The sequence below is a fragment of the Rhipicephalus sanguineus genome, chromosome 1 (genome assembly GCF_013339695.2).
Source record: "Rhipicephalus sanguineus isolate Rsan-2018 chromosome 1, BIME_Rsan_1.4, whole genome shotgun sequence".
Classification (NCBI taxonomy): Eukaryota; Metazoa; Arthropoda; class Arachnida; order Ixodida; family Ixodidae; genus Rhipicephalus; species Rhipicephalus sanguineus.
The window spans coordinates 125,288,571-125,304,890 of NC_051176.1; the positions used below are offsets into that span (position 1 = coordinate 125,288,571).

Here is a 16,320-nt window from a genome sequence, read left to right on the forward strand (position 1 = left end):
GCCATGCAAGCATGAGCTGCTGCCTCGCAGAGGGCTGGTGATGTGGCTGCTGTGCTGGGCATTCCTCATCACTACGAACAATCTAACTAATTTTTATAAAATATTGAGTAAGTGGTTCATCTTTTTCACCTCTTTCCATAAATGGTAAAATCTGCTTTTGCTTTATCTCATCTTATGGTGTGGACAAAGTATACACGATGTTTAGTTGTTATTTAGACAAGCTGCTTGTTTTGTATGTCAGAGTTGGGAGCTGCAATCTGTTAATGTCGCCAATAAATGTTTACATGGTGGCTTTCCATGTTGGCCACACTATGGCACACTGGTCCAGCTGCTACAAGATTACTGAAGTCTTCGGTTGGGATGCTGCATCTCGCGCTCCAATGGTGGGCTGCCTATGCATATGCCGGTTCCAAGCCAGAGGATCAGAACAACCGACTGAACACATCATGAGGGGAAAAAAAAGATGCCTTCACAAAGCACATATGCGAATACTATAGAAATTCTGCCACATAATAACAGATTTCATGGAATGCGGTTCCGGAATGACAACAATACTGTCAACAAATGAGCTATTCCCTACCTGTCAGGTTGGTACCACAAAATGCTCCTAGCAGCACACTTTCGTCACTGCCGCGCACAGCAGAAAGCACAAAAGGCGGAACCCCCGAGTACACATAGATATGATTTTCAGGGCATGGAACCCTCAGGCTTGGAAGCAGTGTTAACTCCAAGGTAGCTCCTGGTTGCCTAAGTGAGCAAAATGAAGAAAGGGGAAAAGAACTCAATCCACATGCAACACTATTCTCATAATCAAAATATCATACTGGCAATTCCTTCTCTTGGCATGATACATACTTTAATACACGTTACGAGTGTGCCATTATCAAGTCTTTCTAATTAAAATCAAGTACAAAAAGTAAAGTTAATTTACTGCATAATTAAATGCAAATGCACTTATTTATGACAATTTTATTTATTCCAACATGTCGAAGCATCAAAATTATCTTCGCAAAAATAAATATGGACAGGTAAGTAATTATACATTTAGCTAATGTGATCATTGATAATTCAGGAAATTCACCAGATACATTCACAGTGTACTTTTAATAGCATATGCATTATTCATGCAACATATTTCCTATTTAATTAAAATGCACTGAGCCACTTGCTACTTATCATATTGCGTGCTTGTTTTTTTACATAACAAGATCTGGGATGCAGCAATGAGAGCAAATGTGGCCACAAGTAAGTGAGGTAAGTGAGGCAAAAGTGGCAAGAGCGTACAACTAAAAGTGATGGAATGCATATTGCGGACACCATTGCTCGGAAAGGCATGAAAGGATCTTTTCTTCCTATTTCGGCTCTGTGTTGTGTGCATGCTAATCCCTAAGCCATGGCAGGTATTAATCCCTAAGCCATGGCAACTTTTAACCATTAAGATATTTCAAATGGTTCCAAGTCACTTTCAAATCTAATTAAAAATCAAGTGATTCGAACAAAATATTTAAAGTTTGATATTACTTGAAGTTTTGAATATCTTCACACCACTACCAAATGTCAATCATATTAATCTTCGGCCATGGTACCCTCAAATATTCAGTTAGTCCCAAGCATCTTGGTCATGCCGAATATATCACAAAACTTACTGGATGTCTGGTTTTTGAACGAAGTATGAATATTAAAAATATGCTGTTTCAATGAACAGTCATTATAGTGCCTTCATCTTTGTAAAAACAACTAATACATGTTCAAACAATACGGTGGTAGCATAGCATTACTTGTATTAAGAGAAAACCCAAATACTACAGTGAAATTTCAGTATATAATAAACTTCAAGAAACTGCATAAATTTCTTTCTTATTCTGAAACATCATTAAACTGTATGAGGAGAAGCCCCCCCCCCCCTGACAAAATGCACCCATGCACGCTTACTCCCTACCCTACCCACCCCCACCCAGTGACACAGGCCATACAGTGCTATATTCAAAGGGGCTGTCTTTAGTTCAAACTCCGTTTTATTCAAGCAAATTTCTGGTCCCCCCAGAATTAAAATTATTGAAGTTCCACTGTGCACAAACTATTGGCAGTTGGCACAACTTTACAAAAACTTGTTTAATCTGAAAAGTTTTGTTAAAGTTGTGTTTACCATAATAATGCAATTATCACTGTATTCAGATGTCTTGCCACAAGTGACAGAGGTGGAGATGATTACACATAAAGAGGCTTACATGGAGAGAGTGTTGCTCCTGTTGACTAGAGTGCTGGTGAGTATCCAGAGACAGTGATGGGCCTCCACTGGACCTTCCATTTCTGGCACACCCAGTCCACCTCCATCTGGCTCCACGTACACAACACGCTTGGGACTGCAGTCTATGAAGCAGCGGCCTCCATTCCTGAAGGAACCAGTGGAATTTACCATGACAATGCAAAGCAAGAAAAAAACACCCACAGCTGTCTCTCCCACAAAGCTGTACACATTATTCCGCAGCAAGTGGCACACCTAAAGTGGTTTTATTTGTTTGCCTCTAAAATTGAGCTACCATCGGGGATTTCTCCTGGCACCTACATAAATTGTGGTAACTGTGACATGTCCCATCACCTTTATGTAAGAGTTCGATAATTCTTCGCAGCTGCTGCTCTTCTTTTTTCAAACCCAGGGTGAAGTTATCATTCAGCTGTTCTGCCTTAGAAAGAACAGTGGGCAGCTTACAATGACACTTCCTGGCAAATAATTGAGCCTTCACTCTTATGACCATGCAAAGTAAAACCTGTAGAGCAAGCGCAGGGACCTCAAAGACAGTGCAAGGTGCACACCATAGGTCGGCAAAAAAAATTGGAGCTCACTCAGACTCACTCAAGAAATATATTTTGCTCTGAGGGCTCACTCCGACTGAGACTCACCAAAATTTTCCTCAACTGGACTCACTCGGACTCAGGCTCACTAAACGTTTTATCAACTGGACTCAAACTCACCAACATATTGCTCAGCCGGACTCACTCAGACTCAGGACAAGCCGTGAGCCTGAGTGAGCCTGAGTGAGTCGACTCGTGAGTCCGTTAGCGTAAAGTGAGCTCTTTCGATCTTGATGTAAATGCTCTTTAACCCCTTAAGTGCCGATTAAATTACAAAAAAGTGTTCCAAAATTGCCAAATTTTTACGACATGAAATGCTTCAGTAACATGTTCAAATCAGAAAAGAACTTGCGAAAATGTTTTACAGCTTATAAAAATGCTTTATTCATCATATTTCGCACCGTCATGTAATACCCAGACTCGTAGCCAGGAAAAGTGACAATTTCTCATGACGAGCTCAGCTCGTCATAAGCCTTTAAGGGGTTAACATGAATATTGTCGCTGCTCACCGACGTGGTCTTTACGCGAAATATTGCCCTGCCAAGCACCATAACCCAAATAATCAAGAATAGGGCTTGCGTCCCTTGCGTCAATTTTGGATGTTCTACGCACGTGCTTCCACATGGCATCGCCATGGCGCATATCACCCCTTTGAGAGAATATGAGATCTCTTCTTTAGCTGAATCCCTCTCCAGTACCAGCCCACCTTTGTCGCCTATTACTTCGACCTCGTCGACTGGGGACAACATTTGTAAGATGATTGCTCCTGATCTTCCTGCAGAACAAACAACAGCTCTTCGTCACTTGCTGTCATCTTATCGGGATATCTTTTGACTTGAACGACTGCCCTCTCGGACAGACATCTGTTGTCACCCATTGCATCAACACCGGTGACGCGAGCCCCATTCGTAGGAGACCATATGGCGTCTCCGCTGCAGAAAGGGCCATCATACAAAAAGAGGTCGACAAGATGATGGACAAGCATATCATTGAACCATCGAGTAGTCTGTGGGCATCTCCGGTGGTCTTAGTAAAAAAAAAAAGACAGCTCCTGGCGCTTCTGCGTCGACTACCGTCACCTCAACCGGATAACAAAAAAAGATGTGTATCCACTGCCCCGCATCGATGATGCCTTTGACTGCCTTCATGGCTTTAACTATTCTTCTTCCATTGATCTCCATTCAGGCTATTGGCAGATTAGCGTTGATGAGATGGACCGCGAAAAAACCACCTTCGAACACCAGATGGTTTATACCAGTTCAAAGTCATGCCTTTTGGATTGTGCAATGCGCCAGCTACATTCGAGCGCATGATGGACTCTCTTTTGCGTGGCTTGAAGTGGTCAATGTGCCTTTGTTACCTCGACGATGTGATCGTCTTTTCCTCGACTTTTGAAAACCACCTGCAGCGCCTCAGAACTATCCTCTCTGTGTTTCGCTCTGCTCGCCTTCAGCTGAATTCGTCTAAATGCCATTTCGGTCGCCGCGAAATTACTGTGCTCAGACATCTCATAAACGCTGCAGGAATCCAACCCGATCCAGAGAAAGTTCGCGCTGTGTGAAATTTTCCTACTCCTTCTTCGACGAAAGATGTCCGCAGTTTTCTGGGCTTATGCTCTTACTTCCGTCGCTTTGTAAAAAAATTTGCCGACATCGCTCGTCCTCTGACCGACCTTCTTAAGTAGGATACCTTTTTCTTCTGGGGACCACACCAAGAGCAAGCATTCTCTACCTTTATTGAGCGGTTTACGAGTTCCCCGATTCTCTTGCACTTTGACCCTTCCACGCCCACTGAAGTACGCACTGACGCGAGTGGTCATGGCATCGGCGCTGTCCTCGCTCAGCATCAACAGGGCCACGACCGTGTCATCGCCTACGTGAGCCGCCTTCTCTCCACGGCTGAACATAATTACTCGATAACTGAGTGAGAATGCCTTGCGCTCGTTTGGGCTGTCGCGAAATTTCAACCGTACTTGTTTGATCGTACCTTCCGCGTTGTAACTGATCACCACGCACTATGTTGGCTCTCCTCTTTGAAGGACCCAACTGGACAACTTGCACGTTGGGCATTACGTCTGCAAGAGTATGACTTCTCCATAGTCCATAAATCTTGATGCATGCACAAAGACGCTGACTGCCTTTCTCGCAATCCCATGGATCAACCGGACGACACCAATGCTGACGTGGACATCTGTACTCTATCCCTATCCGGCTTTCTCAACATCGGCGACAAGCAACGACGGGACCCTGTTCTTCAGAACCTTATGGACCGCCTGAGCTACACGCCCACTGACCCTTCTCTCCGGATGTTCGCCTTGCGTGATGGGATTTTATACCGCCGCAACGTTCATTCTCATGGCCCTGAGCTGCTACTAGTTGTCCCCAAGCATCTGCGACTGGCCGTGCTCCAAGAACATCACGACGCTCCTAGGGCTGGACTAATGGGCATAACTTGGACTTATGATCGCGTGCGGCGCCGCTTCTTCTGGCCTGGTCTCTTATCGCTCTGTGCGTCGCTATGTTGCTTCTTGTGACCTGTGCCAGAGCCGGAAGACGCCTGCCTTGCCTCCCACTGGTTTGCTTCAGCCTATTGAAATCCCTACATTCTTCCATGTGGGCCTCGACCTACTTGGGCCGTTCCCTAGTTCTACCAAAGAAAACAAGTGGATTGCCGTCACAACAGATTATGCCACAAGATACGCCATTGCGCGAGCGATACCGACTAGCTGCGCTACATATGTCGCCGACTTCTTACTCTACGACGTCATCCTACACCACAGCGCCCCTCGCCAGTTATTAACGGATCGAGGCCGTTACTTTTTATCAAAAGTTGTCGATGACCTGCTCCACTCCTGTTCTACCGAACACAAGATCGCTACCGCGTACCACCCTCAAACGAATGGGCTCACCGAACGCCTGAACCGCACTCTAACTGACATGCTTGCCATGCACGTTTCCGACGATCACCGTGACTGGGACGCCGCTTTACCGTACATTACATTTGCTTATAATTCGTCCCATCACGACACCGCCAGATTTGCGCCATTCTACCTTTCGTATGGCCGCGACCCTGTCTTGCCCTTCGACACGTTGCTACCCTCTGACACACAATTCTCAGCGACTGATTACGCCCGCGATGCAATCACCATTGGCTGCCCATGCACAAGAGCTCGCTCGTCATCGCCTCACAGCGTCGCAAGCTTCTCAAAAGCGACGCTACGACCATCGGCACCGAGAAACACACTTTACTCCTGGTTCCCTTGTTCTCCTCTGGATGCCCTCTCGTCGCTTCAGCTTAGCGGAAAAACTCCTTTCTCGTTACTCTGGTCCATACAAGATCTTGCGCCAACTGTCTGACGTGACGTACGAGATCGCACCAGCCGATGTGTCTCTGCTACCTCACGTCACCAGCGATATTGTTCCCGTCGCCAGACTCAAGCCTTATATACCCATATTAAGTGATGCGCCATGACTTTCACCGGGACGGAGCTAAACCTGCCGGGAGGGTGATGTGGCGGTGAAAAGAACGAGGAAGCTGGCACAGATTAGAGGAAGACCACCACTTGGGCACCAGCTATATTTGTTGTAAATACACCAACTCTGCACTCGTGCGCCTGCTTTCTTCGTGCAACAATATCTCACATAATCGGAGCTCTACGATGTGCCTTTTGATCTTGTACCTTCAAATGTGAGTTATCAGTAATTTCAATCCAGTAAGGACATTTTTATGAAATATGTACGCGACTCACACAAGATATTTCTATCAAGAACATCCCATGAAAGAGTTTGCGGGGGGGAGGTCACGGCACCCCACCCCTAACTCATGCCTCTGATCAATAAATATTGAAGTGGCGCATAAACGCTAGCGCGTTGAGATACGTGTAAATAGGCTTGAGCATAAACATAAACTTAAGATGATATGAGGCTGATAGTAATGCTGAAGATGAGTAGATATTACAATATTTGTGCTCAAACGTCAAATGCACAGATTTAATTCTTGCACAGTTATATCGGCAAGTGGCATTGTGAACTTTCAGCTGAACACTTTTTAAAAAACTGTTCATCTGTGCATTAGATGCAGCTGCGGTGCTAAGGAGTAGTATGTGCAGCCACAGAATATGTTTCAGCATCGAATGGCTTGGAAGGCTCAATACCAAAAATTTTACACCAAGAAAAGTTGGTGAAAGGTCATCTAAATGACATATTAACCTAAAAAAATACAAAATGTTTAATTGGAGGGAAGGGGGAAGTAAATGAAGAAAGCACACTAAATATTGGGAAAATAATAACAAAAAATGCTGAGCCCTAGCTATCACAAAGATTATTTATAACAAGTCAGAACTAGAGATTGAATATGCACCCGTGAAGCTTTGAGCATGTGACTTGTGCTTTCCAGCACCTTGAATAAACCGCAAGGCAAATAATCACTTGTAGCTGATACCACAGTAGGCAAAAAGCACAAAATTTAGTAGCTGCAAACAACACACATCAACACACATAGTAAATGTTTAATGAAATACAGCTGACTCCCAGTAAACGGAAATCTCTTAAACGTAATTGCTGCTTAAATGGAACAACTGCCTCTACTTTTATTGGTTTCGTACTTGAATTCTGCACCCCTGTTCATCTCTCAGTAAATGGAACTCCTTTTAAATGAAAGATATCTTCCTGCTCCCTTCAGGTTCCGCTTAACGAGAGTCTACTGTATTTAGGCTGGAAGCACAGAATTTTACACTATTTTAATAAAAAGCAAAGGAAAAGTTATGCATAAAGGCAAAATGGCAGTTTTTTCATGCCACAGTGGAATGTCACTAAAAAAAAATTTTTCTCAGCATTTAGCAGTCAATTTACAACGTCATGCTTTTTGTCTTGATAACAAAAAACTTACTGCCTGTAGATTTTTACACTATATGTTCTTCACCCCCCCCCCCCCAATCTTTTTTTCTTTTTTTTAAATTCTATATTTTACATCAATAGGGAGAGAGAAGAGTTACATGGCATTCTAGGGATGCTGTTGGGGTTCCTCAAGGCCAGGAATTTTAAGAACCCCTCTCTATCGTAATTTTAAAAAATTTTTGCTGCAGTGGGGGTTAGAGCAGTTTATCAGATTTGTGGTTGCGTTCACATGAGTAGGAGGATTGTTCCAGGATTCGTGAGCCCCAGGACAAATTGGGAGAGTTGGCAAGTATGTCACAGTAACCACCCACGCACACACACAAAAGAAAAGAAGAAAGAAGAAAGCTCTTGTTGCTGTAATATTTATCAAAGGTTTATTTACGTTTCCCAATGACTGTTTACTGACAGCTTAACATTGTGAAATGAACTACAACCACCATCACCTCCTGCACTGCCATGCAAGCTCTCAGGTAACGTACCTAGGATCACCAAAGTATCCTGGCTGGCAAGACTCGCAATGTTTCCCATGGGTGTTGTGTAGGCAGTAGCAGTTCCCTGTGCTTGAGTCGCACATGCCTCGCGTGGAATCACCGTGTTCATTGCAGGCACACTTTCGGCAACCAAAAGGACTGGTAGCATTCCCAAAGCTCCCTTTCCTGATTGGTGGGGAAAAGGGCAGAAGACATGTGAGCTGCTGCTAACTAGACATGTGAAACTTGTAATATCAATGTGTCACTGAAGTAAGTATAGTTTCGTCATAAAAAAATCTATTATGGTGCACACGTGACATGATGGAGGAGCGGCACAAATGATAGTTGTTGATATGAAGGTAGAAGTGCATGCCAAAAGGCTAGTTCAAACTGCACCAAACTTGTACATTGAACTCGTGGAAACAAAATTACTGTGCGCAAAGTTGTTGCATGTACAGTCAAGGCTCAATGTAACGAAGTCATACTTGCAGCGGAAAACTTCGTTTTATCACAAATTTCATTATGTCGAGGTTCCTACGTTCTAAGAGCAAACACACTCACAGGTTTCTAGAATAATTCAGCATCTCATAATAAGAATAATGAAGGGCAGCAGCAGAAGAAGAGTGTAGTAGCGCAACTGCTCATCAAAATATCAGAGAAGAAATTCAAAGTGCACAAAAACTTATGTCTCTCCCACATGGAGCACGCACAATGATGATACCAAGGAGCATTTTGAGACTAGACAGAGAAATGACTGCAGAGTAGACGGCTCATCAGGCTTTCCATGATGCACCTGTGCACATGTACAGTGGTCTGTTACTTGTACAGTGGTCTGCTACTGAGTGAAAACCGGTGCTGCTTCATTTACATGCAGTACCTCTTGCTGTGAGGAGCCGATCATCCATAGCTGATTGTGTGCAGTGCTTTTCCAAATATGCTCACAGCATGCCCCTTGCTGTACCATATGTATGCATGCATTCGTCATGGGAGAGTGTGAAGTGAGGTTTCCTCAGGCCCACGTTGCCCTTAACTGTGCACTAGTGTGCATCATGAAGCAAATGTAGGGCACTATAAGGGTGCTTCTGAAAGCAGCACTAAAGAGAAATGCATACAGGTGTGTGTGGAATACTTTTTCCTTTTGTAATATTGTAAGCTGACATTTAATCATACAATGTAACTGTGCGATAGATAGTTCACCACAAGCAATCAAAAACAATATTTTTATGGATGACCTGAAATTTCGAAGTTAACAGATAAATCAAGGATACTGTTGCTGGTGACAGAATTACAGAATAATACAAGAGCTGTACAATGCTGCTCCAGAACTGGACATGTGCTACACCTCAACACTGGCATTTAGAATCAAGTCAATCCACCATGAAGTATGGCCAGTGCAAGAAGAAGAAGCCGAGTTATGCAAAGGTATATCATAATATTATTAGCAATTCTTGAGGTTCATTATTACCCACTACATTGGCTTAGTGGCTAAAACACTGTGCTTCTAATTCTAAGCATGAGGTAAGCAGAAAAACGGTGATGTATTGGTATGAACAACTGTGTTACTTGCCGTAAGCAGGTGACTAAAGTTTGGAAGGTAAAAATCATTTTAAATATAAGAGGAATGCAAATTGCAAGCAGACTTTAAGTGGAAATTCCTGAGGAAGAATGAAATGTCAGAATGCTTATGATCTTTCACATTTTTAAATTTGCTAATATCGACTCTACTTTGTCTTCTGTTCTCCCTGTGCTAAGTTAATTAAAATACACTTGAGCAATTTATACCTTGCACCACAGTGAAACAGAAAATGACTCCTCTACAATATTGATCACCATGATCAAGGAAAGATGGCAACTTTTGGCACATGCCTGTGTAAGATTAAAGACATAAAATAAACACACGGATAATAAGAAAGGACAGGAGAATAGGAAGAAAAAGAAGACAATGTGAATTTCAAGATAGGACAGCGATAACCATACACTAAGCATCCTGTCAAAACAATACTGTAGCTTAAACATTCAGGGCACATAGGTACAGTTCCCAAATGATAATCCAGACACCCATAATTTGTACATGCCTGAATATTCGAACAGCTCTGTGGTACTGCCACTAGCTCCATATACCTAGGGACACCAAAATTAAACACTAAATCAGTTTAGGCTGATAAAATTATTCTTTGAGAATGCTATTCTAATTATTTTGCAATCAGGTTATTTATTAGAAAAGATAATGAAGGACAAAGCTATATTTTTTAATTCTGCGCCAAGATCTCAGCACCTGGACGTCAGTGTGAAGTCATTTATTTGAAAGCCTTTTTTTTTCATATTTAGGCCACATTGGCTCAATAGATTTGCCTGAAACTTGTCATGTTACGCCATGGACCCACTGATCACAGTAACTGACTTTTACTGATAAAGAAATATGTAGAACCTAGTAGATGCTATCAAACCTATGACATCACAGCAAGTCAGTGCAGGCACTCCCAGGCGGCAACCCTCCCTGTATTTTCTTTTTGCAAGTTTTCTGGCTTACCAGGTGTTCTCATGGCAAAAGTTATGCTTTTGGTAGTGTGAAAAGGCATTTTACTATTATGAGGAAAACTGTTTTTCTCTTTAGTGTCTTTTTAATGTATAAGGACGACTGAAATTTCGGACAAAATACTGTACGCTGGGTGATCATTCAGACTCCAGGGACATGACTACATGCTAATTTGACCCCAAATTTGACACAAATAGCAATATTTTAGTTCTGATACATCACAGGTGCCATTTCAATGCTGAAACTACTGAAATAATCGATCTGCCAGCCACTTCCAAGGTGTGACTTTCGTTCTGCATGCCCAGTGTTTGTTAACTTATCTGTTCTGCAGTTACATGTCCTTGGACTAGTTTTTTATTAAGCAGCTTCACGTTGAATTAACATTAGCCTCGATATCTGCGCCGACAAAGGAAGTTGAGGACAGTGGCTGTTGGCAAAAATATGCAGTCATTTGGCAACCACAGCACAGTTGACACTTATGTTCCAGGGATCAAGTTGTGGTGCATGAAGAATACTTATAGCAACAGCATGACGATGGTCAAGGTAACGGCTACAATTTTGTAGTGATGCTTTCTGCTCAATTCGGTGCCATTCTTATCATCGACTGCCAAGGACCTACTGATCCTGTTGATAACATATGCGAAGCATTGCTGTGACCACTGAAAAAGCACAAAAATAAAAGATAAATTGTAAGAGAAAATGCATCACTATTAACAATGTGGCCTCGGACAGCTTAAGCCATAGGCGTGTGTGTGTGTGTGTGTGAGAACGCGCTTATGTAGAAAGGCGTTCACAAACTTTGCACATATTCCCAGATGATCACTTCCAAAGAAACTTTCTTTTTCCCAACATTTTGCAAGACTAGCGCAAAACACATTGGGTGACAGTGTTTCAGGCAATGTGATAAGGTAACGCAGGCTTGGCACTGTGCCAAGAATGCTCGTAGATGCACATGCATCTTGAACTAGTCCTGCCAAATAAAATTATCCCCGTAATTGATGATAAAAGAATATGACACACTTTTTTTAACAACCTGTACAATACAGTCATATATTTTCTGGGGTTATTCCTGTATTTAAGACTACCGATTATTAAAATTTTTTGGCAGTCCCCTTGATGTCCAAACTATTGGTTGGTGATGGTAAAGGAAGGATTAATGACTGGGGTCGTCAAACAGTCACACAAGACCTTCGTACCTGCACAGGTGGCAGTGGTCTCCCTCAGTGAGGTTGTGGCACTGATCACAAAGCCCCACTCCCCGCTCACAGCTGCTGTGGTTGTGGCAGCCACAGTCAACATCACAACGTGGCCCTGTCCAGCCCAAATGGCAGATGCACTGGAAATCAGGGGCCTCCGAACAGTGACCATGAGCACAATGCTCAGCACACCTGGGGAGTTGAAAGATGAGCAGAGAGACAAGTTGAAAGATTTGAGAGATCACCAGGAAATTACTATGCTGGGCACACACTTCTTAATGTTTGTAACAAAAGAATACAAACACAGCCAAGTGGTGCTAACTCTTTGGATGCACACACGACGCTACTTCACTTTATTAAAATTTCAAAGTACTAAAAACAGCGTAAGAATTTACTCACTACACACTTACATATTAGAAATGAAATTCCTAAACACTAAACAGTTATCTCTCGCAGAGACCTGCACATGTGCCTGACTGACAGGTGATGTTGCCACTCCTTAGTATGCACAGATAAGTTTTTTGTCTATCTTCTTTTCCACCACAGCATGTCCTTTCAATTGATAGCTGACATGTGCGTTATGTCGTTCTCCTTTGACCATGTCTGCACACCTTATCATAGCCTTTTTAATGATGTCTGGAAAGTGACTTACGAAGAAGCTGGCACAACACATAAGAATACCTAGACAATGCTACCTCCAACAGTGGGAGAACAATCGGAGGAGGTACTAGATGTCATTTCTCGAGAGAGGCAAAGCTGCAGAAAACATGGAAGAAAATAGGTGCCTTCAAAGCGCATATTTTTGTTTGGAGCACTTCATGGAGAGCAATTATGAGACAAGCCCTGCTTGAAATGTCTCCGAAATGGCAGCACGGGTCCCTGAAATGGTAGCACCTGATGCTGTCTGCACATCTGCAGCTGCCGCTGTGGTGGACAGGGTGAGAAGTCATGCCTGCTGGAGTACAGCTCTGTATGGGCTGGCATGCCACCGGTGTGTGCACATAACCTTCCAGAAATACAGCCATGCATTCAATACTACATGAAATAAAAATTGCATATCGAAATAATTTGATTTTCTAATGAAATTCCAACGCTTTCCTTATTGATTTTTTTTTTTCACATTCATGTTCAGTATCCCTATATGCGGTAAGAAAAAAAGAAACAAGAGCAGAAACCATAGGAGAATGATCGCCAAAGTCAAGCAACAGCTTCCTGTTATATTTGTTGAGATATGCTGGAGCACCTAATGATAAAATGCGTGTGCTGTGAAGTGTGGGCATGTCAGAGTCCACTTGGTACGTCACACAATGACATGAGGCACAACTGATATTCTATCAATTCTGCCAGCTCCCCTAGTCATACCATAAGATATGCTGTGGCTAATGTTTCATAGAGTGTATGCTTGAAAGCACTTTTTGTACAGTAAAACCTCGGTGATACGATCACGGCTCGTACGAATTTCGGGTTGACTCGAATTTTTCTGTGGTCCCGGTCAAGGCCCATTAGCCTGCAATGTATTGGAGTACGGTTGTTACGAACCAATTTGTACCCCGCGACGTTTGATACGAACGTACGCTAGCGCACAGGCACGAACAGGTGCTGCCCGCGCTGTCGCAGAAGACGCGGCAGTCACGTGCGGGCGCAAGCATGCGCACTGCGCGGCCATCAACGGTGCGTCATTGCCTTCGAGATAGTGCGCGCGAATCTTGGAGGCCTGTTGGAGTCTTCGCGTTTAGATTACAGATGACGTTGACGTCGCTTTTTTTTTTTCCGACGCGTCGACGCCTGCTCCTGTGCTCGAGGTCTTTGCACTGTGTTAACATGTGCCTGCCACGGTGATGCAAGCCATGTCCTCGCAATGAGACATTCTATGAAACAAGACTGAAACTTGGACTGCGGGTCCGTCATGAAGTCTCATTAAAGGTGGACAAAGACCCCAAGAAACGAAGCGGACGGTCTTGGCAAAGGAGCTTGGCCTCTATCTATTGTGTGCAAAGCGCTTCTTAAGTCACTTTTTTCGCAGCACTCTGGTGTCATGCAGAAAAAGCGTAGTAAGATTAGGAAGCGGCTACTAGCAGTCACTGGGCACAACACACCTGGTTCATTAATTACAAACGCGCGCATGCACCGTATATTTATGAGTACAAGTATGATCGTTGACGTCTAAAAACTTTACTGGCAATCATTCAGAGCTGTTCTTGACGTCGCTGCGGCCCTGAGAAACACTGAATCAAAACGTATGCCAACTTTCTTTTGTCGCATAGTAATTTTCCATGTTTTCTGGTGATACGAATTTTGGATGATACGAATATTTTTGGTAACCCCGCGAGATTCGTATCACCGAGGCTTTACTGTAATTCCTATTTTCATGTGCTAGTGCTTCAGCATAGTCTGCCATGTTCAACAGAATGATGCTGTGTTCAGTCTATGTGGAATGCCAGTTCTGCTAACTCATTAGCTGCCTGAAGTGGGCTGTATAGGCCATGCAAATACTGTCACACCCTGGACAGCATGGGAGCTGTGGTATAGTTGCCATTGCAATAAAAAATAACTGAACAAATACGGTAAATATGAATTTGCAGTCTTTATTGGTAACAGCAAGCCCAAAAGGGAGAGAAAAGAAAGCAACTCACGTTTTAACACATGCTATGGTGCCATCGCCTTTGAAGCCTCTGTTACACTGACATCGATAGCTGTGGGCAGTGTCATAACATGTTGCATCTGGATGGCAGCGTGCCAGCTTGAGCTTGCACTCGTTCACGTTGGGGCACTGGGCGTAAGACCACGACGCTTCTCGGGGACCCCCCAGTGAAGGGAACTGCTTGCGTACACGCTCTGAGCAGGTGCCTGTGCAAATGTTCAACCAAATTTCAGCACCATTTGATAGGGGGAAAGCCCACCACTGCTACCTACCTAAAAATGCAACACTCAAGCCAACACAACCTGGGTGATAGCAGCACTGTGCAGATACACAATATGCACAGCTTTAAAGGTCAACAACCAATGAAAAAAAAATATGAATATGGCAGGCATGCATTTGCAGTCTCTGCAGCTAGCAGCAAGAAAGAGGGAAAAGGACAAGAAACAGACTAATGCCTTGACTAAACCTGTGAGAATGTTTTATATTTTTGAATATTTGATTAAATAGTATTATGTTGTTTGCTTTGGCTCAATGTTCCATTTAAGCAGTTTTCTAAGGATAAAAAAAGGAGTAACGTACATTTTTTTCTGAGCATAACCACCTAAGTGATAGAAAAGCAAACTTATATTTGTACATCTGAATCTGTATATCTGAACGCATACCAACTCACTCAAGCTTCCATTCTTATATCTGTATATATAACCTGCAAAAATAACAGTATACAATGGTCAAATCTTTCCAAAAATGCACCAGTTTGTGGATGCATTAATCATCCATGTCGGATCCTTGGGAGTGGCTCTGTTGCCCACCTCTTTGGCGATGCTGATGGTCGAGAAATTTTCCCTAGAAATGTGGTTTCAGGGCAGTGCAGGCTGCGCTGCTGTGAAAACACAATGCATGTTATCTGCACCCCGAGTTTGCAGTTCGTTTAAAATTTTTGGTGCTCGTTATATGAGCAACCTATAATCAATTTTAAAACATGTACTCTATTTGTCCGCATGAAAATCACCACCGCACAGAACTGGCACCCCTAATTACGGCAGACTACTAAAAAGAAACAGCACTGGTTAGCCCTAAAGGCCAAGGCAGATGCTGCAGTGGACGGCAAATCATCACGGGACGTTTATTGGTGATTGGGCCCGAGATCATGTGTGCAAGCTAGACTGAGGATCGCAGAAGTGGTGAACGTGCCTATCAAGTTAATCTCTGCGAGTACACAAAGGAGTTGGTCAGTAAGTTCACATGCGATGAAAAGTACCAAGCTTTAATAAACCGCCAGTGTAAAGCAGTCAAAATTGAACTTATTTTCTGTGTTCCTGGAGTTGTGTGAGAAATGCCAAACTTGCATTTTTTGCATGAAAATACCTCAATAACAGAACTCTGAAAATGAATTACCCGTTTCTGGACATGAACTTCTTTTCTTTTTGGCACGTAAAGGAGAAAAATTTTTTTGATTCATCAGCACCTTGCACTTGTGTCAAAGTTTTATGCATATTGCACAACTATTCAAACCCTTTGCTCCCAAATTATTCAATACGTGTACATGCTTCAAGTTTATATGTTCCTTGTCAACTCTCAAACCTCTGGTGCACAACTTCAGAACTGCTGCACATATATTTTGTATGATGTGCCACCAAAATTTGATGCCTTTCATTTCACAGCATTCATTTTGTATGATGTGTCACCAAAATTTGATGCCTTTCATTTCCCAGCATTCATCAGAGAATAC

At 43.1% G+C, this 16,320-nt stretch overlaps 1 protein-coding gene across 1 annotated transcript in view; it reads right to left on the reverse strand.

The window, feature by feature from the left end:
• The window catches only part of LOC119397429 (multiple epidermal growth factor-like domains protein 8), a 144,269-nt gene that overhangs the window by 77,143 nt on the left and 50,806 nt on the right, over positions 1 to 16,320 (reverse strand). Inside the window, exons 12-16 of the mRNA XM_037664857.2 lie at positions 14,584 to 14,797; positions 11,951 to 12,142; positions 8,228 to 8,404; positions 2,229 to 2,393; positions 581 to 747 (exon numbers count right to left, since the gene is read on the reverse strand). Of these exons, the coding sequence (XP_037520785.1) occupies positions 581 to 747; positions 2,229 to 2,393; positions 8,228 to 8,404; positions 11,951 to 12,142; positions 14,584 to 14,797 (915 nt within the window). The remainder of the gene's footprint in view (positions 1 to 580; positions 748 to 2,228; positions 2,394 to 8,227; positions 8,405 to 11,950; positions 12,143 to 14,583; positions 14,798 to 16,320) is intronic.